Raw genomic sequence first — 27,973 nt, 5'->3', positions numbered from 1 at the left:
GTGATGGCACCAGGGGAGCACCTGGAACTGAGTGTGTGCATGAGGCTTGCAGAGACCCTCCTCAGCTGAGGTGAATGCAGGGAGATGATTCTGCATCTACTAACAAGGCCTGGCTTCTTCTCCTATTCCCTACCATGAACACTTCAGCCTCCTCTAAATACTCTTTTAATTTTTCTTCCAAAAAGGCAGTAAGTGTCACAGGGCCTAGCCTGCCCAACAGGATGCCAGTGAGGCAGGGCTAGGACAGAAGGTGCTATTCTCCCTGAACTTTAAATCATCTTAATCTGTCTTTAGGAAAATCTGTGGGTTTTCTTAACCAGATTGTTTGAATAACAATAGACTCCATATATATTCCATTGACAAATATAGGTGTTCTCTCTAAGGTTTGGGTCTCTATTAAAAAACCCTGGTCCTAAGCCTCACATAAACATGACTCTCAGCTGAACCTGGGCACTTCCCAAAAGGCATTTATGGCAGATAAGTGATGTGCTGTGACTGAAATCTCTTTATTGGCATATCTGGGAGGAGTGTGTTGCCTCTTCATGCTTTCACAAAAAGTAGTGAGGACTGGGCAGTGTCTGATGGCTCTGACTGTGCCTTGTTCTGTCCTACCTGAGGTGCTGCACAAGCTCTCAGTCACTCATGGCACTTGCACAAAAACAAGTGTACCTTTAGCTGTGCTCTGATGTGAAGCACACTGACAGCCAGGTTTAATCACTACTTGTTGCCCACATCTTATAGTTTACAAAAAGCTTGTGTTCCAAAAGGGGGAAGAATGTATGGAGAAGAAAGAGCCACTTCAGTTTTAAAAGCAAGAGTAGACAGAACCTAAACTTTTAAAACTGTATGTAAGAAATACCTGGAAAAACATATGTAAGTTAGACTAAGGGCATGAAGCCAGAAAACCCAAGCACGGCACCTCAGAGGGACAGTGCAGTTTGCTGTTTTAAGGGTCTTCAACTACTCTGGACAAAAGTGAGAAGCTCCCACTACAGGGAAAGTGCCAGGCTCTACTGTGTCTGCTGGAGTTGAGAATTGAACTGGTGTGAAGTGGCAGAAGTCAGCAGGTCTGGAGTCTCATTTTTAGGTGAAAAATTGCACTGTGAAAGCAAAAAAGCTACAGTAAAAAAAATCCCCACAGCACTGATCCACTAGCCAGGAAAGAACTCATCAGAGACATATAAATACAACTTCACACACTTCAATGTGTAAACCACTCAACAAAATAAATTATGCTATGCTGGCAAAGTAGTAAAAGGCCTTAAGAAAATTGAAAAAGCTTATAGCAATGAAGGATTATTCCCAGTGCAATAGGAGGAATGTGTATCACACTAAATGATGGTGCTTTGTCTGTGAAAATCAGCCAAGTGAGGAAGAAGCAAGGCCGAGGGCGGGCAGAAGTGATGCTGGACATGTATTTACCTTGGCTCTCTGCAGTCAGCAACAGGCTTAGGGCCAGACTTAAGGCAAGACATATCTCCCTCTTTCCCTACTATCACTGCTCACAGCAGGGATTTCTTTTGTTAATATGCTACTGTGCAGCTCTAGAATTGGAAACTGATTAATTCCCAAGAGGCAGAAGGGATTCCTAGAGAGAAGGGCAGTGCAGGTGACCCTGAGGATCACAAGAGCTGAATCGACAGCATCACTTAGGGTGCTTGGTTAGGGCAAAATGATTCAAGATTATTTTAAATCACTGGCAGATAATATTTGTGTTGTGCATCCCCATATGATTCAGCATCACCCAGAACAAAAACCAGCATTCACTGAAGTCTGAGGGCAGATTGCATCATTAGGAATATTGGGCAGGACTAGTACGTGCCACTCCCAGGAGCTGATGCCTGGGTGTGACTCCTGTGCTCAAAGGGGTGTCTGTTTTGCAGTCTTTCAGTTCCACAGTCACTTCATGGATTTGATATCTTCTGATCTCCTTTTGGGCACACAACAGTGTAGGAACACTACAACATTCCAGGAATAGATAGAGGGATAAATCCCTATGCTTTCCCTCCTCCCCTTTCATGGGCTGAACCTGTATTTGCCATAAGGCAAGTGATGAGCTCCTGAACTGGCACCCAGTAGAAGCCAAGGGACTCTGCTGCAGCAGAGGGAGGGGAACAGCAGGTTTGGGTGTTTGTAGTGAGGCAGGAGAGTCCTTAATCACAGTCTAAGGAATACCCACAAGCAGATAACCAAAAGTCTGCTCTGCCCTGGTTCCTGCTTCTGACAGTGGCCAACAGCAGATGCTCCAGGAAATATAAAACAAAGGTAAGCACAAAATGGTTTTTGGTAGTATATTCACAACTTTCAATGCCTTAGGCTTAAGTTCTGAAGTAGAGGTGATGATCTGTATTTCATAGGTTTCTTCCCTAAAGGTTTCTTTCGGGAGCTGTGTAAGTTTCCAGCCTGTGTCCTCTGGCAAGAAATTTTGCAGCTCAGCTAACACTGGTGTGAAGAGGAGCTTTTGGTTGTGAATCTACCTTGTGCTAGTTTCATTTGATGCCATCCAACTTTCATGCTAATGGAATGATTAGTTACTCCCTGAGAGCCTTTCCACCTTCCTTAAGTTTGGGGTTCTCTGGCTTCCACCTCAGGCTGAAGACCACCCTCCATGCACTACAGATGCCTGCTTGCTTGGCTGGCTAGAAGGGCTAACTCTTCCTGAGGAGCCTGCTGGCTTCCTACAGTATGCCAGTGCACAGAGAGCTCAGAAATAATACAGAGACTGTGCCAGTCTGCCCTCCCTGTGCCCAGCTAGAGCCTTGTCAAAGAGTGAGGATGCTCAGGAAATGCCAAGCGCCTGTGTCAAATGGTTTTGATTTAGTTAGTGCTTCACTCAGCTGATGCTAAATCAGAGGATGATGGTGTAGCTGACTGTTGAAGGGACAAGGGGAAAATGTGGCTGGATTTTACTCACTAGGTATTGCAATTGAGCCAAAAGGGAAGTTAAAGAGATCTGTCTTATACTTACATGTCCCTGAAAGAAAATAGCTGATGAAGCAATTACAGAGAAAGCTGTTGAGCTTGTAGCTTACACCTGACAATCCATTAAGCATTGATTATGATCAGTTGTGCACCTAAAGGTGAGATCAGGGACAGGTCTTGATCATTTGCATGACCCTGGCAAAACCATTTCTGTTTCAACTCTGCTGAACAAGAGATAGGAATCCAGAGAGCAGTCTGGTACAAATTTTGGATAAACGTCCTAACAGACCTTTGGATAAACATCCAGGAGGTGCAAAGTGTGCTAGAGTGGTTATGGGTGCTTGTGGATGCTGGCCAGCCTGCCAAGATGTGGCTTAGTAGATGTGCAGTAATTCCATTCAGTGCAGGTGGTGCAGTGAAAGCACACTGGAGTGCTGTGTGCTAAGCTGCTGTCGTCAGTGTCACCTGGATTTACGATTAGCATTTACAACAATAGCATTAGAGGATCACAAGAACTTTCAATAGAGGAAGGTGATGAGCCAAAGGGCATGGAAAGAACCCTGCTGGATAGGGTTCTTAGGTAGGCTCATTGCAAAGGAGCACATGGTTAGGTGGGGAAAGCCTCCCTCTTACACTGAATTCTTCATCCCAGCACTTCTGGAGAGAAGAGACGAGCACTACTGGGTCAGACCAAGGATTTGTCTGTCCTTTACACTCTGTTTGACAGTGGCCAAAACCTGATACCCAGAGAAACAAAGAGCATGACCAGTTAGCAACAGCTCTTCTGAAAACCCCCTGCTATTTGTTTGACTTTGGAAATTGCTCATCCAGGCATGTTTTTCTATGCATTTATGAACTCCCAGTAAACTTCTCTTCCATGAACCTTTACAGGTTACCTGGGAACTCAAAGCTCTTCACACCCCCAGTGTCATCTGGTAAGTTCTGCAGCTTGACTGCTCTGCGTGGGAAGTTTGACAGGGACTGAAAAATAACTTAGAAAGGCTGAAAGTGCAGTGGGTAAGACTGCTGGATTTCTGTTCAGTGTCTGGGTACCAGATATAAGGAAACAATCTTTTGAAGCCCATGGGAAGAATGTGGTTCTAGGATGACACTCCTTGGCCCAAGTCTCTCAATTAATGGGCTGGGCAGGTGAGCAATGTCAAAACAAAAGCCATGGATCCAGGAGAGAGCAGCAAGGCCATTAAATGCTACCCCTACAGCTGCAGCAAGTGCCTGCCTTTTACAGATGCCTGGCACATGTGCTCCCTGTACCCCAACTCAATGAAGGGCACAGAACACTTCCTGGAGCCCTACAGCACCTACTGTAGTGCCTTTCCAATTAAGAAGCAGAAAAAACTGATGGTGAATCATTTCATGGATTCTAACAAACTCCCAGGAACCAGCATTCTTGTCCCTCTGTTCAGCTACAGAGGAGCAATCTGTTCTATTAACAGGAAAATTCTGCCCAGCAATGCCTGTGCTGACCTTCAGTCACCTCCTCACCTTCAGATATCCTGGAGGCCTAAGCAGAAAGGAAAGCAAGTCTTTAACCTAATTACCCAATTATCTTGAGGTAATCACCCAATAATCTTTGGTACAGTAATTTTTTTTAAATTTTCTTATTCCGCCTATCTTCTTAACAAACAGCTTCCAGAAAACAAACCTTGCTGTGACTACAGCAAACAATCAATCAGAACCCCATAGCAGATAAAAAAACCCATTAAGGGCAGACATCTGTCTACAGCTTGTTACCTTTCCTACCCTGGAGAGCTGAGAAGGGCAGGGCTGTGCAGCTGTGGGAGCTGCACTGCACCCAGCAGGCCAAAAATCACCTCTGCACGCTCAGACTTTGCTGTCCTTGGCCAGCCAAAAGGAAGGGGGAGCAAAGCTGGGGAGGACCTGCCTCAACAGAACAGCCTGAGGGAGTCCTTGGGAGATGAGCAGTAAATGTGTGAGTGGTCACACTTGGTTGAGGCTGTTGCAGAGTGCTGTGGGATGTCGTACAGACTGCAGGACTGCTGACACTTGATCACATCCCCTGCAAGCTGATGCAGCTCTTCCTGTGCAGGGAGAGCTGTCCTGTTCCTGCAAGAGCACAGAGGATTCACAGAGATCTTCCCACCCCAGAGAGTCCCCAGGACTCCTCAGAAACTCCCTTTCTTTAGAGTGCTTGTGCGAAAGGCACCATCATCTGATTTTCAACACATTATGAGACCTGCTAATTATTTAGAAACTCACCCTGCACACTCTATAACTGAAAAATGTAAATGTGATAGAAAGAGCACAGGGATCCACAAAATTTTACAAGTAGCTGTAATTGAGGACCCAAGAGAAATATGTAAAGAAATTTATTTGTAATATGTACTGCATAACTAACACTTAAAATATTGGGTGGTGGAGAAAATCACATCTGATCATGTACTCAGAATGACCAGCTTATATTTAATGACTAAGATGCAAATGTAATCATATACTCATAAACTGCTAATTGTAGGGGTTTTTTTATAACCTCTGAGGATAATTTGAATACTCAGTACTAATACCCGGAATGCCATGTAATCCTTATTATACAGCCATAAATTAAAAAAAAAAAAAAAATAATCCCAGTGGGGACTAAAGAATCCTTTCTTTTTTTTTTTAATGTCAAAGGCAAGAAAATTTCTTATGAAAATCTTCACTGTTATATGTCTTCACCTGGCTGCTTATCTAAAACTTCAGATAAGTGTGAGGGTGGGGGGTGAGACAGCCCTCCATGGCCTCAGACCTGTGCAATACAGAGGGATGGCACCCAGCTTGCTAATTCTGTCTAATGGTGAAGGCTGCTTTTCTTGAAAGCTGCAAATCAGAGCTGCTATGTCCAGGGACTATCCCCCTCCCAGTTTAGCATCTTCAGATGGTACCTGAAATACTCCTGTCCATGCTGGCACACAGCTCATGCCTGTGTGTTCAGTCACCCAGTCTCTGACTTTGAGTGTTTTTGCAAATTTGTTAATTTATATTATTTTTATCTTGAAATCCCTAAGCAGGCCAATATCTGGCTGCCACAGAGCTTGGTTCCAGTATCTGCTGCCACTAGGAAGGAAACTGGCTGGAGATCCTTCCTGTGTTGGGGTAAGGTCCTTGCTGTTCTGGATTGTCCTTCAAGATGGCACAAAAACATATACAAATACAACATATGCAAAACAGATATATGATGTCCAGGAGGTGGTACTGGACAGCTCTGCAGGCCAAAGGACAGACAGGTAGCAGCATACAGGAAAAGACTTGAGATGAATTAGCAATGTACTGTAATGTTTTCACTGTAACCTGTGCCCCTCATGCTGTGGGGGTGGGATGCAGGACCTGCCTCTTGGCAATGTGTGTTGCTGCAGAACATCCCAGTGGGATGTTGTAGCTATGTGGCCTGCTTACAAACCAGCTGGTGAGGCTGAACAGTTATAAAGGAGCCATCACAAGTCTGTTGTGCCATGCTAGGCTTGCCCTGAATCACAGTTTTACCTTTTCAGTTTGATTTTCTCTAGAGCTGGGATATATTAGCATAACCATTCTTCCATCTTCTAATGTTCAAATTTCCATCTTAGCCTCCTGCAGCCTTGATCCAAAAGCTTTTCATATTTATACCAGAAATCATGTTTTTATGTAAGCAGCGGTGAGGGATTTAGTTTGCATATATAAATATACAATAGTCTCACTACTCTGGCTGCTAGTGCAAAGTGAATCCATGACATGAGTTGTGCTCTCTTAGCTAAAGGCATAGGCATAAGGTAAGTGACAATGAATTATCCCATTGTAGAGCCTTCAGGATGGGGATTATCACTGCTAACACACTGTCTTATCCTGCATGCAGTGCACAGAGCAAACTTCTTTGGGAGATTTGGAACACAGGCAAGCGATAACATGGAAATTCATTAGGCAGCACCTCAAAGCCCCAAGTGTGTGTGTGTGTAGTATCTCATCCATTTCAATGGGAATCTTGCCTGCAGGAGAAGTAAACTCATGCAAATGCTATTAGATCATTTTAATAGACCAAAAATCTAAGAGGATTCAGGAGTGGCAAGCATACCCCTTAAAGACATCTCACTGCATAGTACATACTTTGGAATCCAACTCAGAGTAAATAAATGCTGGCCTATCCAGTGACAAGAGTAGTGAGACTGTGATTTAAAAAAAAAGGGACAGAATAGGGACAAAATTGTAGTTTCATCTGACAAAGCAAATCTCTTCACCAGACTTTAATCCTAAAGTCTGGAAGAATTCAAATATGTCACGATCCTGGAGTTTGCGTACCAAAATTAATCCTATCTACTACATTAGATCTTTATCTAAACCTCTTTGTACAGAGGATGAGAGACCTGACCCTGAGAGAAGGATCTCCAAGATGCCTTCAGTTGCTCTATCAGTGCTTGTTATTTGCATATGGAAAAAAGAAATCCCCCATTTTTACAAATCAAACATGTCTAGGCATAAGCTATTCTTGAGGGCTACCTGTAGGCAAGCTGCTGAAGAATTAGGGCAATAAATCACTGTGCTGCTTTTCCTTACCCCCTCTGTTAGAACCATGTTTTCAGTACTCAAAAGGGATTTCCAGATTACTCTCTTCTACTAGGCAACCCTTCTAAACATACCCACATTTGTAGCACTGTCTAGCTTACCTTTGCTCGCTTTGAGGCCTGATCTGACTAAAGGACTGTGATGAGTAGGTCTTCAGTGAATTAAGTCAGGGAGTTGTGGCTGAAGTCTGGCCACTCCCATCTTACACAACAACTGGCTATTTCTGGCTTTGGTGGGCTACTTGCAGGTAGGAAGCCACAGAAACTGGTTTCTGTTGTGGTGAAGAAAAACTTGCTGGCAGAAATTCTGTCTTAAAGAACAAATAGGAAAACATTGTTTCTAAGAGGTAAGATGAATGAGACTCCCCAGAAACAAAGACTTCTTAATATTGGTCTTAATATTTCAAACAGTATACCCTGGAGAGCAATGCTTCTGACTTGCTCCTTCCTCCCATGCTACTGCTTCTGTCATAAACATTTTTACACCTGACATCATCAGTCTTCTTTTGAGCCCATTACCTTATACTAATGGTAAGTTTAAAGAAATAAAATTTTGATTCCAAAAGTAAATTAGATATGTAACATTTTCATAAACTAGCGCTTGAAAAACAAACACTGTACTGAATGTATTTACTTTCAGTGTCATTCGAATTGCTTAGTGATTTTTTCAAAGCTCTTAACATGGCATTCTTTGCATGATATCTTGAAAAAATTGTCTAGAAAAGTACCAACTTTACACATCTATCAATTAAATAAGCTGTATTAATGAAGCTGAGGGTTTGCTAATAGGTAATGAGGAATTCTGTAAGATGGTTAACAACTAAGGCAGTGAGAAAGTGAGGAAAACAGTGTCAGAGCATACTGAAAACCTTACAGACATCCTGCTGTTTACCTACATTTTTCCTCCCTGTGTCTGTCATGACCAATTAGTTTCATGTCCCTTGGGTAATATCATGCTAATTAAATATTAGAAACCATGGGGAAAAGTGGCAAGAGGTTTGATTTTTTTTTTTGCTGTGCAGTTTAACAGTAAGTGAGAAGCACAAACCTTCCAATATCATATGCAAATTGTAGGATTTCCTTGTGATATTCCCAACCATAAATCCTAATGTGCTATGCAAATATGCAAAATTTCAGTAAAATTCAATGAATGATAGCACAACTGAATGCTTACAAGCAACACTAAAAAGGGAAGAATGCAAGGCAAAATTAAGGTAGCTTCTTTAAAGAGCTAGGAGACAATTTGTAACTAAACAGTTTTATTGAATGTTTTTTTTTCCAAAATAAAAAACACAAAATAACCACCAAGATTAAAGGCCATAGACAGCATTAACCAAATGAACCAGCCACTTGGTTATAGTAGCTGATAACTAAAATAACTGGATATTATTGCATATACCTCAGGTTCATTTATATATCCATTACAGTTTGGCAAGATTACAATCATACAGTAGCTTTGGTTGTGTAAAACCTAGTAGCAATACTTACTTAAAATGTGACAGGTTAACATTTTATGACAACAGCTATTTTTCTGTCTGGATACACCTTCTCTCATTCCATGTTCTTGTCCACATTGTCACTGACCAAGAATTAAGGAGACATATTTGCAACCATCGTTTATAGCCCTTCTTTATCACCACGTGGTGATGGATCTCAGAGGGGTAGGAATCTCTCACTTGCTCTCCTCATGAAGGTTTGTAGAGCAGCCTCTCCTCCTGTGCTGGTGGCTCCCACCACCCAGCTGTGGAAGCCTCAGCCTGGCATGAGTCCGTGCAGAATGCAAAGATGTTGAGGTGTTCATGGCTTTCAGGACAAAGCCTTTCCTGACCTACAGTGCTGGGAGGTGACTGTACTGCCTTGCCTTTGGATACAGAGAAAAAAACCACAAACAAACAGCTTTTCACATTAGTGTGCTGAGCTGCCAGCACAGAACAGTATTAACAAACCTAATACACAATACTACCTTGGTTACAGAGTTGTGCCTGAGACATTGCACAGGATTGCATGTGTATGTTCTACAGTCTATGTATTTGAGTTTTGGTCTTTTAAAAAATGCTCTCATCCTTATGTAATCTAGCGTAACACTGCAGCTTTAGAGTAGTGGTTGATAAAAAGTCATAAACGCATAGGCTATTTGGAAACACTGGAAGCTTGTCTTGCAAGACTTGGGCAGAATTCCTGCCTTTCTGCCATTAGTCTACCTCCAGCGTTCTGGGAACATCTACTTCCACAGGAAATATACCACATACTTAAAAATAACCTAAAACTCTAAGTTCTACCTGGGAAAAGCTATAAAATAATTTGGATTAAACTGACATAATCTTGTGTTTGAAGACCCTATTTCACTTACAAAATGCTGGAACATTAGATAACATCTACTTGTTTGTGCAGCCCTTTCATTTGCTTGCACTGAAGCAAAAAGGAATTCAGCATGAGGAATGGCTGCATGGTGAAGATCCTGCAGAACAAGGTAACTGCCATGCAGTAATTCAAATGCAAGCAGTGTAACTGCTTTTTGCATTCAGATCCATACTTGTATAAGGATATAAATTAATAAGCCCTTCTAAATGATTTTAGAAATATCCTCTTTGATCTAGACGTATAAAACCTCTGAATACTTAGAATCACTAGATTTCACATGGCCCACATAGTCATAATTATTTGCACTTACATGGCAAATATTAGAAATACATTTCCCTGCAGTTGAACAGGTAATTATACTGTCTATTTTTCAGCTGAGCAAAGATCAAGCACTCTATATCTTGCAGTTATTGGATCTTATACTAACCCTTTGCTTTAGAAAGGGGAAATAACCATCTAATTATATTACCAGTGCACAGTACTTAGTTTGAAAAAGACAACCTATAGTAGACAGCTAGATTTTTTTTCCTAAGATGACTTTTTATGAGATACTCTAAAAGCAGTCTCTTATGACTGAAGATTGTCTATTTCACTGTACTCGCATAGTAAAAATAGTTAAAATCTAATTACAAAGCTGCTACATGGTTATTTTGTGGTCTGTAAAACAAAACAGTATCCAGAATTTTGTCTGAACAAAATACACCAGACAGTATAAAAATATTTCTCAACTGGAGATTGAAACATTAATGCTGGATTTTTTTTTGTATAAAAAGTAATGTAATAATGGTTGACATTTATCTGCTTACCAGTCAAAAATATACATATGACTTCAAGGAGCTGTTCCAGGCTCATTTTCGGTGAGCTTGTGCTTTTGACCCTAGAAGTAATAAATGCACAAGTGGAACACAGTTTCCTGAAAACCTGAACTTCATCTTATTTCTAACAATAAGAGTAACTTCTGGCTATGGATTTCCCCTTATTTGCTTTGCTCAGGCAACTACAGCAGAGGAATTCCAGAAGCACCACTTCCGCTTTGAATGATGTTTGTTCAGTGCAACATCTTCCTTTTCTCTCTCCTTTTTAACTCGCTGGTAGTGATCTTCTTCCTTTAAATACCACACAGGCGGCCACCGATGCCTCTCAAAATATTCTTGATTATCTGATGAAAAAAAAAAGCAATGAAAAAAAATCCCCAAAGATGCCAGTAAGATATACAAATCCCAGAAATGTCTTGCCAAAAGCTATGCAGTTAATTATTGATCCATTCTCTATGCTGGCTTGTTTATCAAGGATTCACCCAGTTTCCTCAAATGCCTTATGTGTGAAAAGACTTTGAAAGTGGTTACACACAAGAGACATCAGTTCACCAAAACTATAAAAAAAGTCCTTTACAAAGTATCTTTCATTGCAGAGCCTGAAAAGAGCTCTGTTCCTTTTAGCATCACTGAATTAGGTAAAGAACATGATGCTTGCCCAGCAATCAGGCTAATGATTATGACCTTTCTTTGCAGATAAGAATTTATGAATGCTGTTCAAGATAGCACAGAGGTTCAGTCTCATGGCTTAGTTACGTGAGTTCATCTTTGTCTTTATGTCTAATCAACTGGGTGGGGAGAAAGACAGGGAAGCTTGATGAAACCTGGTGGGGAAGTTGCCCATACCTGAAGATTTAGCTTTGATTTCCTTGCGGAACTTGGAGCAAACGCTGTTGTAATTGGTGCAGATGTAGTGCAAGCACCAAGCTGCCAGCTGGTTAGCATTGTGAAACTGGGAAGAAAAACAAAGAGCTTATTCCATTTCCTGGGGTTATCCATTTTGCAGCCCCTATTAACAACAAAAGCTGGAATGGTCCTAGCAGATGGTACCTGGCCGTACTGTCCCAGGCATTCATTCTGACTGCCAGCTCTGGTCTTGGAGTATAAACATGAGCTAGGTGCTGGCCACAGAGCATATTCTAACAGTAGTTAGAGATACTGCTTCTGTCTCCAACCAGGAGAAGAAAATAAAAGAAAGACTGCCATTCTTAAGATAAAAATGAAGTGAAGCGAGCTGTTTTCTCTTGGGAAGGGTTCAGTTCTGGTTTTGCAACAGGATTACAGGTGTTGTAGAGAGGGTCTCGAAAACAGCTGCAAGGAATCTTGCATGCTGGCCAGTGTTTTAGTGCTACTTCAAGCCAAGCTGCAGCTGACTCACTGTTAGTGTGAAATCAAGAATAATAAAATTTAAACAATATTTTAGCTTGTTCCACTGTAGCTGGGAGTCTCCTGCATTTTGGGAAACAGGTGTGCAGTTTAACTGTGAGCTGGGAGCTCTCTTCTTTAATTATTTATGGGACTCAAGAAATACTGAAATGCATTTGAACATAAAGAAGATTTGCACATACTCTGAATTATCAGATGATTGACTTTAAGTAGCCAGTTTAAGGATTCAAGAAATGTTCTCTTTGCAATACAGGTCTAAATATATCTCCAAGAACTGAATTGAAAGGAACGCAAGAATCAATCACCATTACAAAGCTGAACAGCTTCATTACATTGCTTTTCATGTTAGTTAGTGCGCCATGGTCATGAGAACATGGAGCTTGGAAGTTCCACAATCAAGACAAACTGAAATATATATTTAAAAGACAACTCCTCTGAGGTTACTTAAAGGGATATTTTACCTTTGAACTAATGAAAAAGACCTTCTTTAAAATAGAAGATAAAACTTAGTTCTATCGTCAATCACTCTCAGAACTGCAGACTTTGAGCCACTTAGAAGCAATGCTCAGAACCAGTAGGGAGCTAAAAGCAAGTCCTGCAGAATCTCTTCAGAAGGCTGTGTACACTGACCTGTGCCAGTTCCAAATAGGAGAGGACTTCTCCATCTATTGCAACCCCACTCATGGAGGCCTTTGTCAGCTCTTGCACTGCATGCTGCTCTGTTAGGGGAGAAAACTCATCACTCACAGGGCAGTCACATTGCAAGGTCATACCATGGTCACAAACAACCCATGCACCATCTTCTCCCTCCTCCTGGTGGTAACCAGCATTATGCAGGGGCCACATTCACACAGGTATCCTTAGCAAGCTGAGATTTGGGGGAAGTCAAATTCTGACCTTTAGAGCTGTGGCTGAAGATGTGGTTCTTAACTATTGTAAATGCAGGCGAACCCAATGGGAAGAAATGACGATTTCTGACTCAATTCAGAAGGCTGAATTATTTCTTTATTATAACTATGCTAAAACACAATAATATACTATATAAAAGGAGGATACTAAAACTACATACTACTTTCTCTGACTCTATTTCTAACCCAACTCATGACCCTCTCTCTCGAGTCCAGCCCCAGGTGGGTTGGATTGGCCATCAGGCTCTAACAATCCTCACCAGAATCCAATCAAGCAATCACTCCAGGTAAATAATTCTCCAAAGACATTCCACATAGGAAAAACAAGGAGCAGAAATAGAAATTGTTTTCTCTTTCATTTCTCTCTGTGCACCTCTATGAAAAATCCTGAGAGGGAGAGAAATGTGCTTGCCACACTTAACCACTTACAGAAACACAAAGGTCAGCAGCCACTAGTTTTTCTCTGGCATGGGTACATTGACAAATTCATACTTAATATTCAATTTAAATTAGAAATATGGATCAGCTGTCTCCTTTCAGTCATACAAAGTTTTTAATCAACAGTGCACTTGCCACTGAATTATTTATTAATGATTCACACACAGCACTGATAGAGAAAAGGTCATTTCAGGCCCTATTTAGGTTTTCAGAATGGCTGTTCCTAGGGATTCAGATGAAGGCTGACCAGCCCCCCCAAAAATCACCTCAGTTCAAGATTGTCCTTAACCTTTTCCTAGAATCTTAAAAGTCTGAGTATTTTTTGGGAAACGTTGACAGTTGGTTTGATTCTACTGGGCTCAGTTGTCGGCAGTAGCCTTTGGACTCAAAATTATTTAACCAAGAATCAAATGGAATGAAATATTCTTAATACTGTATGCATGTTTACACTGCAGTTACGTTAAAAAATACCTAAAACTTCAGCTAAAATATGCAAATAAAATCTGGCAATAAAGATTTGGTCTGTCAGAACCAGTAAAGACAACAGACACAATCCTGTTGCACAACTGACGGAGAGCCAGGGTTTGGTAAGTGATTAAATTTTGCCTAAATGTAGTCCTGTAGGTAGGTGTAGCTTTGTTTCACCTTTCTCTGAGTTTTGGTCTTGGTCATGTCTCCAGAACAATGCCAAATTACTGACATAGAGAAAAAGAAATTAAACATAACAACACAAACCAAACAACTACAGAGGTCAGGGTTATGTATGGATTTATTTTTACAACTTTAGTGCTATTCTAACCTGTAATTTTTCTTTAAATATGAGATTGAAAAGGTTTTCTTTCTGAAATGAGTGTTGAATCCCCATAGATATACCAAATGGTAATCTAGTGACTACCAATTCTCATCTAGTGAAAAGGGACCTAGACATCATTTCTAAAAACATGATCATCTAGGTAAGTTTTGAATTGGCTCAGTTACTCTCTTTGAACAGAAATATAAAGTGGAGCACTTCATTCATTACTTAATGGAAAACCCAGAATCCTCCCTGGTTTTAGGTAAATTAACAGCAACAGAATGGATATTACAATCCACAGACACTATCCTCAATGCTAAAGAAAAGGTTTACTCTTTCTGTTTTTAAAGAACAGAAAACTTCAGTGTTCTGAGCTGGATTAGCACAAAACTAAAAAAGGCAAGAGAGAGGCAAATACATTTCTCTGTGTGAAAGTACCAATTTGGATTACAATACCCCTCTCAGGAAAAAAAATTCTCTGACACTGGAGAAAATCTTATATGTTCCAAAAACCATTAAAGCACATTTCAGCTGTTGCAGAAGATACTGCATTGGACAAGGCCACAAACTGTTACCTGCTAGAGCAGTCAGGTGAGGAAGGCAAAACCTATTTGCCAATGCAATTAACTCAAGGGTGTCCAGTTCCTGACTGGTGGACAGTTGCTTGGTATACAAGTAATCTAAAACTGCTTGCATGGAGGTCTTGTTTATGTTGGGCAGCGCTACCTGGAAAAGATATTTAAAAAGAGAATTTCTAATTATGAAGGGATTTTCATATAGCAGCTATATTTCACTTCTTTCACTTTGCTTGGCTGTCTCTTTTTCTCTTGAAGGCATTTCAGAAATGCAGAGAAAACATTTTTCAAAGCAGAAATTTCCCATTCAAGTTCAAGACACTGCCAACAGGTAAGCATTGCTCCAGAGTCAGATCCTTTGCCAGGTTATATCCAAGCTGGAATTGGATCTACATCAAACAGTGACTCTGTTCAATGCTCTCTAGCCTGCAAATTGACAGCTACACATAACAGTTACTGAGCACTTCCCATGCCAAACCTCCCTTGGTGGACTTCTTGGGGAATGCAATCTATCTGATCCTGGCAAGGGGTAGTCTGTGGATTCTGAGAATAACAGAAAACAAAAGATAACAGTGAAAATACTCTTCTCAGTCTTTTGGTAAAGAACCAAAATGTCCAGGTAAACAAGGTTGAGAAGGAACTGAGAACTGAAGAAATGAGGAAAAAAAATATAAGACCTTTTTTCCCCACGCGTGTAATGAATATAACCATCATGGGTTGAAGCTACCAAGACTAAGATAAAAACTGTCTAATTTCTCATGCTAAAGCATAAACCTTTCATGCACATCAGCCACTCTGTGAAGCAGCTCAGTTCTCCAAGTGAGAGCAGCTAGCTGTGAAACTCATTCATTATTGATATATTTTTGTTAATGCAGAGAACTTTAGCTTTAATGAATGAGTTTATAAAATTTGCCCCAAATACAGAAAAGGTAGTATGTAAAAATAGATGGTTTTTATTATTTGTAAACCATTCCGTTCATATCTTCCTGAATTTTAAAACTTCCAAAAGCATTACTGAATGCTTTAAACTCTACAAATGGAAGCTAAATACTTTAAATTGGAAAGTTAAGCTAAGACTGTGAAGCTAATAATTAAAAATAGGCTGGTAGAAAATAACTGCATATTCTTCATTGCCAAATGCTGCATACTAGAATCAAGTGATGTATTTTTATTGAACCACTTGTTGACTGTGCCTCTGGGAAAGGAATTATGTTTACAGCTGTATTGGAAGAAGCCAGAAAAATATAAATAGCAAAATATCTATCAGGATATTAAACAAAATAACTTGAACACTTTCTATGAGCATAACTATATGGAAAGCAACAAGAAAAACAAAAAAACACAAGTGGGTATGGCACAAGAAAAAAATATTATCAGAGTGTTTGGAATTTGAAAAACAGACCATGAAAGCACATGAAAATACAGGGCTTCTGCAAAATCTAAGTCAAAGCATTGAGATCTTTTAAACAGTATTGTATACCTGCATTACTCCAGGACAAGATGATGCATTGCAGAATTTATGCTGAGTTTCTACTAAAGTTAGTAGAACTTCTCCTAAAGTTAGCTCATTTTCTACTGTTAAAACAGCTTCCTTTTCTAGTTTAACACTCATATGTCTTTAACCCTTTTTTATCTTTAATTGCTTTATCAATGTCCCTGCCCCAAGTATTCTTTGTAGTGATTTTGATTATATAAATATATATTCACAAAATCTAAAAAAAAATATTTTAAATAAATTCACAAATTCATACTTCATTTCCTTCCCCACATTTAATATTTTACAGGATTTTGGGTTTAAACACACACTCCAGTGCTGGAGGAAGACTTGTGCATTGGAGAAAGAACGTCTTCCTGGGCAACCTTATTTAATGCCTTAAGAAGAAAAGCATCCCATGTTTGCAAGGAAGAATAAATCCCTGACTCTAAGGATTGTTGCAACCTTTCAAATAAATTATGCTTCCATCATCCTAAATCCATCAGACATTGTAAACAAAAGAGACAAAAATAGACAAATACCTCACTGTTGGAGCTTTCAATAAATGATCCTCCAAACATAGCAGACATCCACTCGCAGCTGCAGATCAGCAGTGGCTTGTGGGCCTTGATGCTTCCATCGTCCAATTTAAATGTCACATCTGCCATGGGAACAAAGGCACAGGAGTGCTGCAAATCTGTGTTTGAGGTGTAACCTTGTCTCAAGAATGTGTTTCACTTACATGCTGTTAACCAAGAACTTCCTGCATTTCCCATGCCCTCCCCCCCAAAAAAAACTCTTGCATTTTAAATAGTTAATTAAAAGCTTTAATTGTAAAGGGGGATATTGAATGCTCAACATTTCTGAGAATTGGGTTGCTTATTTAAAAGCTGTGAGTAGATTTTGAGAAATTAAACTACAGAATCCCAGGTTGGAACAGTTGGCCTGAGTAACACTACAATTTTGGGGTCGTCCCTCCTCTCAGAACAATGTAAGCTGTCACATTATTTAAAGTCTATGAAGTGACAATTACATGGATGAGAAAAAAAAATATAGTTCTCTTCCTGCTTAAGCATGTATTTACTTACCAGAAAATGTCCCTTTGCAAAGGCACTCTTTTATCCGATTAGCTTTTCTGACATGAAATGCTTTAGTAATCTCTTGATTCATGAAGGCTTCTTTATTCATAATATTCTCCACCATCATTCTCAAGTCAAATACTTCCAAGATTTCAGCAATCTGAGCCAGTCTGGTGAGGTCTTTTTCATTTTCATCCAGTTGGCCTGTGTATAAAAACTGCAAAACAGTTTTAAAAGGTGCGGCCTGCACAGAGGAATCCATTTTTACCACAGTTACAGGACACGTCCGCTTTGAGACAGGATTCACTTGCATTTCCTTGTGCACACTAACAAACCCCTTACCCCAGGATGACAGAGATCTTGCTGCAGAGTTTGTTTCACCAGATTCAGGTTCTAGCATGTTTAAAGACTCACTACTTTCTGGTGGGGGAATTTTAACATCAGGAGATTTCAAGGGTGCCTCGTCACTGTCACTGTTTGTCTCAAGGTGACTTGTCAGAACATCCTTATTTGTATTTTCTTTATTACACTGTGTATCATCCAAGTATGGACTTTCCTCACATTCCATTAAGAAAAGGTCATAAAACTTTGAAGAGGAGGTAGCTAGGTAAATCTTGTGAGCAAAAATGCAGTCCTGCTCCTGAAGAACAAACATGACATCTGCACACAGTGGGCTGTCCAATAAATATCCAGCTTCGTTCATGCTTGGCGTGGGACACTCAGGAATTTTGATAACAGGAGGAGGGGCTTTTGGAGGTAGGAATGGAGCCTGAAGCAAAGGTTTTTGGACCTTCTTCAAATGAGATTTCCAGAATTGCAGGTGTCTTCTGGAGATCAGGGCAGCTCTAATTGCATTGTCAAATACATCTTTAATTCCAAACTGGTCAAATACACTGGTTTCATAGTAGGGTATCCCAAGTTCCTTGGCAACCTCTCTGCCTCTCTCTGGTGGCAAAATGTCTCCCCTTTTTATTGGCCTAGGATAAACAAAAAATGAAACTTGTCACACAAAGTTACACTAGAAAACATGGAATTTTACCAAATATTCAACACTAAATTTGATATAACTATCATTCAAATGTAACAAAATATAAAACTAAGCACACAGAGCCCTTTGGAAATCTACAATCATGACTCCACAGAGTTTTAGTATATACTTCTAATTTAATTTAAGTCTAGTGGTGTCTTTGCAATGTTACTAAATATATGTAGAAATAATTTAGGCAAAATGGAGCTGCTTCTTTCTTAAAGTGAAATTTATAGTAAAAACGTTTGATAGGATGCTTGAGAACTTTCATTATTTAAAAAATCTCCTACCACCCCTTACTACTCAGATATTCTGTCACAACCATCATTTAAAGACAAATGAAAATTCTCATGACATAAAAAATGTCAGAAATACAGCTAAATATGAAATGGAAATATTTCTTAAGCTTATGCTTTTTAAAGAAAATCATAATAGCTTACAACAAAAGAGTAACAACACACGCTGGAAGAGATAGGCTTGTTTTGGCTGCACAAGTATTATGTGGGAACTCATGAATTTCCAGAACAGCTCTAGTACATGACGCAGGGTAAACAAACCAGTAAAGAGTCTGGGCTAGGATCCATTTTCCCAGTAAAAAAAATCATCTCCCCAGAAGACAGGACCCAAGAGTGTTTTCTCTGAGCCCACCATATTGGGCAGACACGAGCTGGCACAGATGGAACACGCCCCAGACAACAGCTTGCTGAGTGCCAACTAATAAATAACCAGTTCAGGTGGCAAGAGTCTGTGCCAGACACAGAGTTCTGACTCAAACTTACTAATGGTGAAATCAGGGAGCAGGATTAGGGCAGAAGAGGAGTTTTGAAAAATGGTCATTTCCTTTTTTTAAAGACTCAACCAAAAAGCCCACTCCACCCTCACAACAAAGAAATGTTTCATAAACAAACAGACCTATAAAAATCATATTGCTAAGTCAAGAGTTTGACTGCAACGCAATACAAAGTTTTCTAAGGGCTCACAAAGAATTAATTCAATCTTTTTACGGAAATTTGTTACAATACAGTCATTAATTACACAATAATGGATATTATTTCTGTGAGTCTGGTCTCATTGAAATTCCCATAAAAGGAATAAATTAGAAGCAAACCAGTTATTGTGGGATTGTTGTGGCCAAATATGTGGTTGTATTTTGTATCTGGGAGAAATAAAGCTTCTCTAGAACAACCCCTAAACTCTCTTTTAATCTTGGAACTTTTAGATGTTTAATTTGCAACCATTTCATTTTCTGCTATGATCTAAGATTACATTTAGGAAAAAAAAAAAAAAAAGAATTAAGAAAATTCGAGTAGAATCTGACAGTTTGATAGTTTAAAACAGTACCTGACAATAGTGAGAGGGTAGGACATGATACACATGTTCATGGAGGAAAATACATAAGAAAACATTCAATAATCATTACTATATCTATCTTACTGTTGTGTTCTGCCACTCAAACACTCTTAGATATCCAATGTGCAAAAATTTTGTGGGAATATTTAATAACTGTGCGTGTTAAAGAACTAACCAACTCAGACAACAGAATTAAAACAAGAAGAAAGCACATATATTCTCATTGTACAAAAAAAAAAGGAAACTAGGCTCTCCAGTTTCTCTTTCACAAGTGTTGTACCTGACTACCAAGGTGATTATTTTTTTTGAATTCTCATTTCTGTTTAAACTTTACCTTGCCAGAGGCCGTCTGGCTCTGTTAACAGCCTCGAGATCTGCATAGCGGAGATCCAGCTGGCAGCCCACCAGAATGACAGGTGTGCGAGGACAGAAGTGCTTGATTTCTTGATACCACATTGTTTTCACATGATTCAGGGAATTAGGATTAGCAATTGAAAAGCACAGAACAACAACATCGGACCTAGAAAGGTAACAAGAAAATACCTGATGAAAGCAAATTATTTTTGTTGCAGTTTCAGCTATTTCCATTACTACTCCGCTCTGCTCTTTGACAAACGTGCTGACACCCAGATGTCAGAATACATGTTGTTCGTGCAGAGGTGTGAGAGAAGCTACACATTTCACCACAAAAGCATGGGAGCACAAAGCCACATACCCAGGAAGCACTGCCCCTTCATGCTGAGATGATCCCAGCACATGTGAGCGGAGCACTGAGAAGAGAGGTAGGGCTTTCCATTCTCTACTTTTACACAGCAGTTACTCACTGGCTGCCACTGCTCCAGAAACAACTCTGCTGACTGGACACCTAAATTGCAGTTCAAAGATCACTGGTGCTTAGGAATTAGAGAGGAGCTGTGCAAAACTTCAGAACAGCCACACAGGCAGACACAGATCACTTGTGAACTTGTCATGGAGAAATACTTTTACTGCACTGTTTGAAGTACTGAGGTGGTTGCTTTCGCAATGTGCTTTGCACAGCAATTCTCCAACATCTTTAATAAATAACCTGTTAGAAGGGCAAACTACTGCAGAATGACCACTTCTACAATATCAGCAAAAATAAACATTACAGTGAAAATAAGGTCAATAAAACGTAGAATAGGACAATGGCTTAAATTAGAGTAAGCATGGCAATATTTGTAGGCTTTTAAAGGTTACTAAGAAAACAGAAACGAAATGAACTTGCTTCACTAAATAAACTTGCTATATAAATTCTAAGTATGAGGATTAAGGTTGACAGTTCATCCACTGAACCACAGCTTAACTCTTGTCAGAGCTGGCACCCAAAGGCAGAGAAATGATTGAATACTTGTCTCAGGGCATACCTAACTAGAGGAAATTTCATTATTTATAAACAAGCAGTTCTCAAGCTCTTGGGTCTCTTATGGGAAAATAAAAAAGAAAAGAAGAAAAAAATTGTTGAATTTAAATTCTTGAGAAAAATTGAGAAGAAGGGACATTTTGAGGAGGCTACAGAATTGTCAGCAGTATAAACTCAGCAATACCATCTCTATCTCAGTTTTATTATTCTTTAATTTAGCACCAATGTGTTGTATCTGCAGTTTGTGTCATGTACAGAGCATCAGCAGCAGTGAATCTTAGCATTCACCTTTTAAATAATGAAATACCTCCTCAGTAGTGCTGCTTTCCGCATTTCACTGAGGGCATAGATATATCCAGCTATTTCTAAAGATAGCTGCACACAATACGGAGACTGCTGTGAGCATCAATTTAATGCAAGAGAAATGCTCCTGCTCCAAATTTCTGTCTTATATAAACTGCAACACATCTGTCATATCTAGGAACAAGGCCTTTTCAAACTGGAAAATTCTCCAGGTAAATAGTGAAGGCCTAAGCAGCCAACACAATGGTCTGATGCATAGCTGAGGCAAACATGCTTTAAACTCAAAATTGCTCTAGTCAAGGTCAGCTAGGAGTAAAACCTAAACCCCAGCAGACATTTGCTCAGCTCCCAGAAAGAGAAATCCATGTACAGTTAATGCACAAAAAACTCTGTGTTGCATGTATTCTAATATGGTCAATTGTTGTTTAATTCAAGGCCATCACGATTGCTGGAGCAGCAAGTGTTGGCTGCCTGGCTGCCCCTAACTACAGCAAAGCATCTCCCAGAGACAGCCTGCCAGCATCCTGCAGAAATGAATACCTGAGCCCAGTAACTGCACTCACGAGGACCCAACCCTCCTGACTTTATAAGCCACAAGACACAAATCACATCTCCCAAAACCCAGAAGGAAACAACTCCATCAGGCGTTCACAGGCAGGACACCCCACAGTCTGTACTCCAGAGGGAGCCGGGGGTGAGCCGTGTCCCTGGGCAGGCCCAGAGCACCCAGCAGGCTGGCCCCAGCACAGCCCTGCGTGTCTTACAGCCCTTGCCAAGGGAGTATCATGTTTTTGCCACCATGGTTCTTGAGCAGCTCCTTGCCTCTGACCTTTGCTGGGCAACCGTAGAACGGAGATGAGCAAAGCTGGGTTCATCCAAAACTCACTGCACAGCACTAACAGGACATTGTTTCCTTACTGCCTTCCACATGAAAAGAATAACAGAATAAAGAGGGGGAAAAAAGTGATTTGCAAATTATTTATCCTGTGTTAAAACCTGGACTTCTTCATAAAACAAAGATTCCTGAGAGTTCTGCACTGGGCAGAAAGAAATTAATGGTTCTGTGCCATCAACAGAATGGATGGGAAATCTCTGGGTAGTGGCAGAGTTCACACGCTGAACCAGCACCACAGCTGGCTCTGCTGGCTCACAAAATGCAGCCACTCTGTCATAATAAATTAGGTTTTCATTCAAGTCATAAGCACAATTTGCACTCAGTACCAACTGGAGACAGAAATGTATGAGGAAGATTAACCGGCTACGTAAAACTGTGAGCATTTGAGCAAACGTATACTTTGGAAACTTTAATTAAAGTACCTACAATCCTACTAATGTCAAAGGCACATTTACAACTTGCTAACACCGCAGTATAAAGTTTGGTTTGACATTTGCTCATAAAAAGCAGACCCTGTCAGGTTAAAATAATGCATGAATATTTCCTAAACATTAAAAATTTACCAATGTTATTTTAATATTCTCAGGGAATGTAAAAGGGTATGATTTTTTAAAATGCCTATTTTATTGCCGTTTTTGTGCAGTTACTTTTTGTGTTGGTTACCTAGAGAACAAGAAAGAAGAAAACAGAAGTAAACCTGATTTGTCCTTTCTCTCTGCAGCAACATATTCCCAAACACAAGCTGTATTTATTCTAAAAACAGAATTTCATAGCCATTTCCCAGTAAAATTCAGGAATAATTCAAAAAACATTTTTATAATCCTGAACACCAAGAAGTGATTTATAGAATAATTGAACAGTTTGGGTTGGAATAGTCCTTAAAGACCAACACTTTCCACTCCCCTGCCATGGAAAACCAGGAAACCCAGACTGGGATCCTGAAACCCTTAAAGTGGAAAACAACTCAAGAAATCCACCTAGTACCTATTCACAAAGAAATAATTCACTAAGATCCAGATTTTGACAGAAAGTAGCTTCCCACACTTATAATTTCCAAAAGATTTTGATGTTGCCTTGCAGCCTTCTAGTGTAGAGCCCAAATGCCCCCTTTCCACCCAGCCCTTGACTTACGAAAGTAAGACAAAATGTGAAATGATGTAACGCCACAAATAATAACTGCCAAATACTTTTTTAATCCTTAAGGAAGGCTTAAAGCACTGGAGGTGTCCTTCCATTATAGATAAATTATGAATACATCAAGTGGAGCCTCGGGCCCACCAACAGCACCATTTGGCATACACATTTCTAAAGAAGGAAGGATGCCTAACAAAAATTCCATAGTAACCCCTTTCTATTCACAGTATGGAACCACGGTGAGATGCAGAGAAGAGAAGTAGATCTGCATTAATTTCAGCGGCCTAAGTACATAAAAGCATTTACTTCCCCATCAGCTGAATGAAAAAGCCTCAAATGTTCATGTAGGTAACAAAAGAAGAAAAAAAACCCAGTGCATAGACACAGCATATCAGAATAAAGTTACTGGAGAAAGCTGTCTCTGTGACCCTCTCTGATTATTACAGTCTTTCTTGAGCCTAAATCAAACTCGAAGGAGAAAAAAATCATAACAAATATATGCATATGTAGTAAAAATGTTTTTTCACAGTTCTTCATTATCATATGATGAAAAACCTGAATAGGTTATAAACCACTGTAAAGTAGAAGGGGAGGCTTATAAATTTGGGTAGCTAAAGATGATTTGAAGATACTGCCTATTGCTTTTTTGTGGCAGAAAACGTAACAAGAGGAAGCAGCAGAGCTGAGAGACACCTGAAAGTAACTGGATTCCCCATCAGCTGAGCCTCTGCTAGTGAAGCAAGAGAATGTCCTGTGTCTGTTAAGTACCTCTGCTCTACAGAGACATCTCTGAGCATCACTTCCAACCCAGGCCAGTAATGGCTTGAGAGGCACAGGAAATGTGTGAGCTTTCATTCACAAGGCCATTCCGAAACCTCAGACCTTCTCTGAAGAAAGGAGGGGAGCTGCTGGCCCAGCTTCAGTTTAGGCACCAGCTGCTCCATGACAAAGGACATTGATCTAACTAAAGACAGACCAAGGAACTCTGTGAAGCCACAAACCTCACCCTAATCCCACTTAATTTGATGAATGCAAATACGTTTTTACATCAAAGCTACCTTGGTTTTGTTCTTACAGAAACAGCATCATCATTGTTCCTTAGGAAAAAACATCAGAAGGAGGTTGTGGAAGTCTTCAGATATCAGTGATAAAGCCCTGTTCTCATGGACTTCTTTCAGCAGCATTCCAAAGGTATATTTTTAGGGATTCAATTACATTGGAGTAACTGTTAAAGGGAATTGTAATCACACAGAAGTTGAATACATGTGTTCCTCTGCATACATACAATACCCACAAGGCTTACAAAATCCATTCACAATGGAGGAAATACTCTAAACGTATTTTAAGGGGCTCTGTCAGCAGTCTAGCAAGACACATTCACATTTGTAAGTCATGAGGAATAAGCTGTTTTCTGTCCATGCTGTATGAACAGATTTTGTTTGGTCTACAGCTCGTATTTAAGTTGTAAGTAAATAAGTCATCCTGGCTGAATTAGCTAACAACCCCCATTCATGGTATTGGGAATAAATATTTGATTGAATTAACTCTTTCCAGGTTTTTGTTAATATTTACACATACTAGAGCTTTATGTTAAAAAACCCCAGGATATGGAGGCTATTTATCAAATTAGCCAAACATGTTCACCTGGTAAAGGAAAAAAAAAAAAAAAAAAAAAAGACAAGGATTCAGAAATCGAGAAAAAGAACTACAAGCCAGGTTCTAGAATTAGCTTGAACACGATGATTTGTTGACACTCTCATTCAAAACCAGATTGGACAGGAGGATGGAAGATAGTGAATCCTGACAAGTTGAAATGTAAATTAAGATGTTTTGTCTTCACACTTGCCTCCCAGAGAAACTGCTACAGAATAACAACTCAGGCTTTAAATGATGTTCACACCTCATCTGCAGACTTAAGAGAGTACAATAGCACCAAGGGTAGATTGTTATTAAACAAAGAGGTGCCTGGGAGCTGGAAATCAATACACTAAATCATAACCAAGACATTATCATTTTACAGCATTTTGGGCTGATTGTGCACCAAATGAAACCCTATGGAAGATTATTAATAAATGGCTGTTTGGCATCACATATTGCCTAAGCTGAACTGAACAGGCTATTTCCAAAACTAAAGCACACACTTTAGTCTAAGGGGGGAAAAAAGGTCATTCTGTAAACTGCAGCAAATATTTCCACAAGCCTCTGCAGCCACATCCCCCTCACTCCCTTAAGCTGTCAGGAACTGTTTCCCAAAGCTCCCAGAGGAGTGTGATTATTAAACTAAACACCACAGAGCAGAATGCAAGCTGATCTCACTCTCCATACTCCCATTAAGGGATGGCAGAGAAACATTAACTATTCCATCCCCGGTGGCATTTAAATGTTCCTCTCATTCTGTCACACAAAAATAGTGGAAAACAGATTCCTTTTCCCCTCCTTTCATGTTTCTATCCATGAAAAATAAAGTTAAGAAGGATTTATCTGTGCTACAAGCCCTATTAACTGCTCACCCTCTCCTCTATAGCATAATCTATTTATGTAACATTTTCTAAAACTGTATGGAGCAAACTTTTCCAAGGAGCAGCAGGCGAGTTAATGACTTGCTGGTTCTTGTTACACCAGGTTTAGGACAATTAGAGGTCTTGGCTGAATGCTTGCTGGAGTAAGCCTTCCCCTGCATAAGGTGCAGATGCACAGAATTTTTAAAAGAGAATCAAAGGATTATATTATTATATGACCCTTCAGACAGTCAAAAACACGGGGCACTTGTAGGTGTAACCTTGAGCAGTTTGGCATAAAATAGGCCTTTCACTGTATTGCAAGGTTTGACACAGCTGACTAGACTGCAGCTCAATGTACAGAGGAGAATTAAAATAAATTCCTAGAAAGATAAACATTCAGCATTTAGAAACTCTTTTTAAAATGCCAACCCAGATGAAATACTAAACAGTCTGCTTTAAATGCAACATTAACATTCTTAAAACAACCAAGTACCTAAGCAGTGCTTACAATCACCACATTTTAAAACTGAAATTCTATTTATAAAGTATTTCTGTTGAGTTTCCAGTTACTTTCTTCATTAATAGACCTGCAGAAGAACCACTAACAGGAGAGCAAGCATCCAGAACAGCCTTTTAAAGCTAATCAGGATATAGCAAACCTCATTCTACACAAGTTCAGTTCTGCAAACCTCACAAATGAATCACTGTGTTCCTATACTTAATCCTTGAGATCTCAAGTTATTCACGTCCTCCTTGGCGTTTGTAGGATTAGAATCTAAGCATGTTGTTTCCTCCCTCTCCCATCCTGTCAGTAAACGTGGGATCAGGGTTCAGAACATGCCTGATTCTGTTCTCCTAATCTCCAGTAATCTTCTCAGTGACACAGTATCTGTTGCAGAATATCGGGAGGCCACATCAAAGTGGAACAGTGAGTGGAAACACGAAGTTACATCCAAATTTATCAATGCAGGCTCCACATGCTGCCAAAAGGTAAAACAGTATCTATGGACATCTTCCAGTAGCACTAAATATTAAGGTATTACCTTAAAGTCTGTAACTTCTCTCACAAAGCTTATTTACAAATGGTACAGGTTGTGCAGCCCAGATGTGTTGCCACTTTAGCTCCTGACAGAAAATTCCAGGTAATTCATGACTCTGTAAAAACTCAACTAACCCACTGCTATATACAAAGGAGGGTTTGTACAAACATACAGAGTTCTATAGCCTGAAAATTTAATGGGTGGATTCAACCAGCAAACCCTCTACAGCATTTCTAACGGGTAGAGAATAGAAAAGACCATCCTCCTTCAAAGTCACTTGTGTCATCAGGCAGCACAGAGAGAAGAAAAACAGCAAGACAGTACATTTTGGCCACATGCAATAGAAAGCTGGGGCTGACACTCTACAAAGGGCATTCATTCCCAGCTGGAAAAAAAAAATGTGTCTGTCTGTGAAGGTCTGATCAACTGCAGTGACTGAAGCAGATATGAAAAGGTTATGAAAAAGTTCAACAAGGTGAAAAAATGTGTGAGGACTGAGACCTCTCAAATGTGAGTTATGAAAATATATGTCCAAAACCCACCTTCAGCTCAGTATTTGCCTAATACAACTGTTCTGCTGTCTGTACTGCCACAAGGTCAGATCTAATTAAACAAACCAGAAAGACTATCACTGGCTTCAGTCCTTGCTGAATATATGCTGAACTTTTACATACATAGTATATACACACACATATATAATAAATGCTGGAAAAATCCAGATCACATTCATTTAAATATATATTTACGTATTTATTATATATGTATTTTTTAGAATTTCCAGGATTAATTGATTCACTAAGAGACATTTTATATTTATAGATGAAAAACCTCAGCTTTAATTAAGGAAATATAGAAGAGCCTCATATTTCATTAATCTAGCTCTGCTCTCAAGAGGTTAGCTGCCCATTCAGCATCACAGGTTTTAATAAAATAAATATTTCACTGAGTGAGAGTGATATTTCCCAACATCTCTCCTTGTTTGCTGCTTGTTAGGCAATTACATCAAACACTGCTTATACAGGCAGAGAATGGTTGCGTTCA

The 27,973-nt window shown here is 39.7% G+C and overlaps 1 protein-coding gene and 2 long non-coding RNA genes across 5 annotated transcripts in view; 2 read left to right on the top strand and 1 right to left on the bottom strand.

Annotated features, from left to right (window-relative positions):
• The first annotated feature begins 1,900 nt into the window (after positions 1–1,900).
• On the top strand, positions 1,901–7,396 carry LOC140684423 (uncharacterized). Its single transcript, XR_012056671.1, has 3 exons — positions 1,901–2,265; positions 3,814–3,857; positions 5,949–7,396. It is a non-coding gene; the product is annotated as an uncharacterized lncRNA (long non-coding RNA).
• A 1,318-nt stretch (positions 7,397–8,714) lies between these two features.
• The window catches only part of RHOBTB1 (Rho related BTB domain containing 1), a 49,294-nt gene continuing 30,035 nt past the window's right edge, over positions 8,715–27,973 (bottom strand). For 2 of the 3 annotated variants that reach the window (XM_030275766.4, XM_002188133.7), the window contains 7 exons: positions 20,013–20,198; positions 17,311–18,278; positions 16,765–16,883; positions 14,749–14,899; positions 12,665–12,753; positions 11,495–11,600; positions 8,715–10,992 (listed from right to left, as the gene is read on the bottom strand). In XM_030275766.4, coding sequence (XP_030131626.4) covers positions 10,823–10,992; positions 11,495–11,600; positions 12,665–12,753; positions 14,749–14,899; positions 16,765–16,883; positions 17,311–18,278; positions 20,013–20,198 — 1,789 coding nt within the window. In that variant the 3' untranslated portion in view covers positions 8,715–10,822. Of the gene's footprint in view, positions 10,993–11,494; positions 11,601–12,664; positions 12,754–14,748; positions 14,900–16,764; positions 16,884–17,310; positions 18,279–20,012; positions 20,199–27,474; positions 27,536–27,973 lie in introns of all 3 variants that reach the window. The other variant, XM_030275767.4, reaches the window with a different exon arrangement.
• Positions 11,344–16,884, top strand: LOC140684422 (uncharacterized). The gene is made up of 3 exons (XR_012056670.1): positions 11,344–11,404; positions 15,007–15,079; positions 16,533–16,884. It is a non-coding gene; the product is annotated as an uncharacterized lncRNA (long non-coding RNA).

This window comes from Taeniopygia guttata, chromosome 6 (assembly GCF_048771995.1).
Source record: "Taeniopygia guttata chromosome 6, bTaeGut7.mat, whole genome shotgun sequence".
NCBI classification, from domain to species: Eukaryota; Metazoa; Chordata; class Aves; order Passeriformes; family Estrildidae; genus Taeniopygia; species Taeniopygia guttata.
The sequence above is the reverse complement of the archived record's forward strand: the minus strand, read 5'-3'. Positions and strand labels throughout refer to the sequence as shown.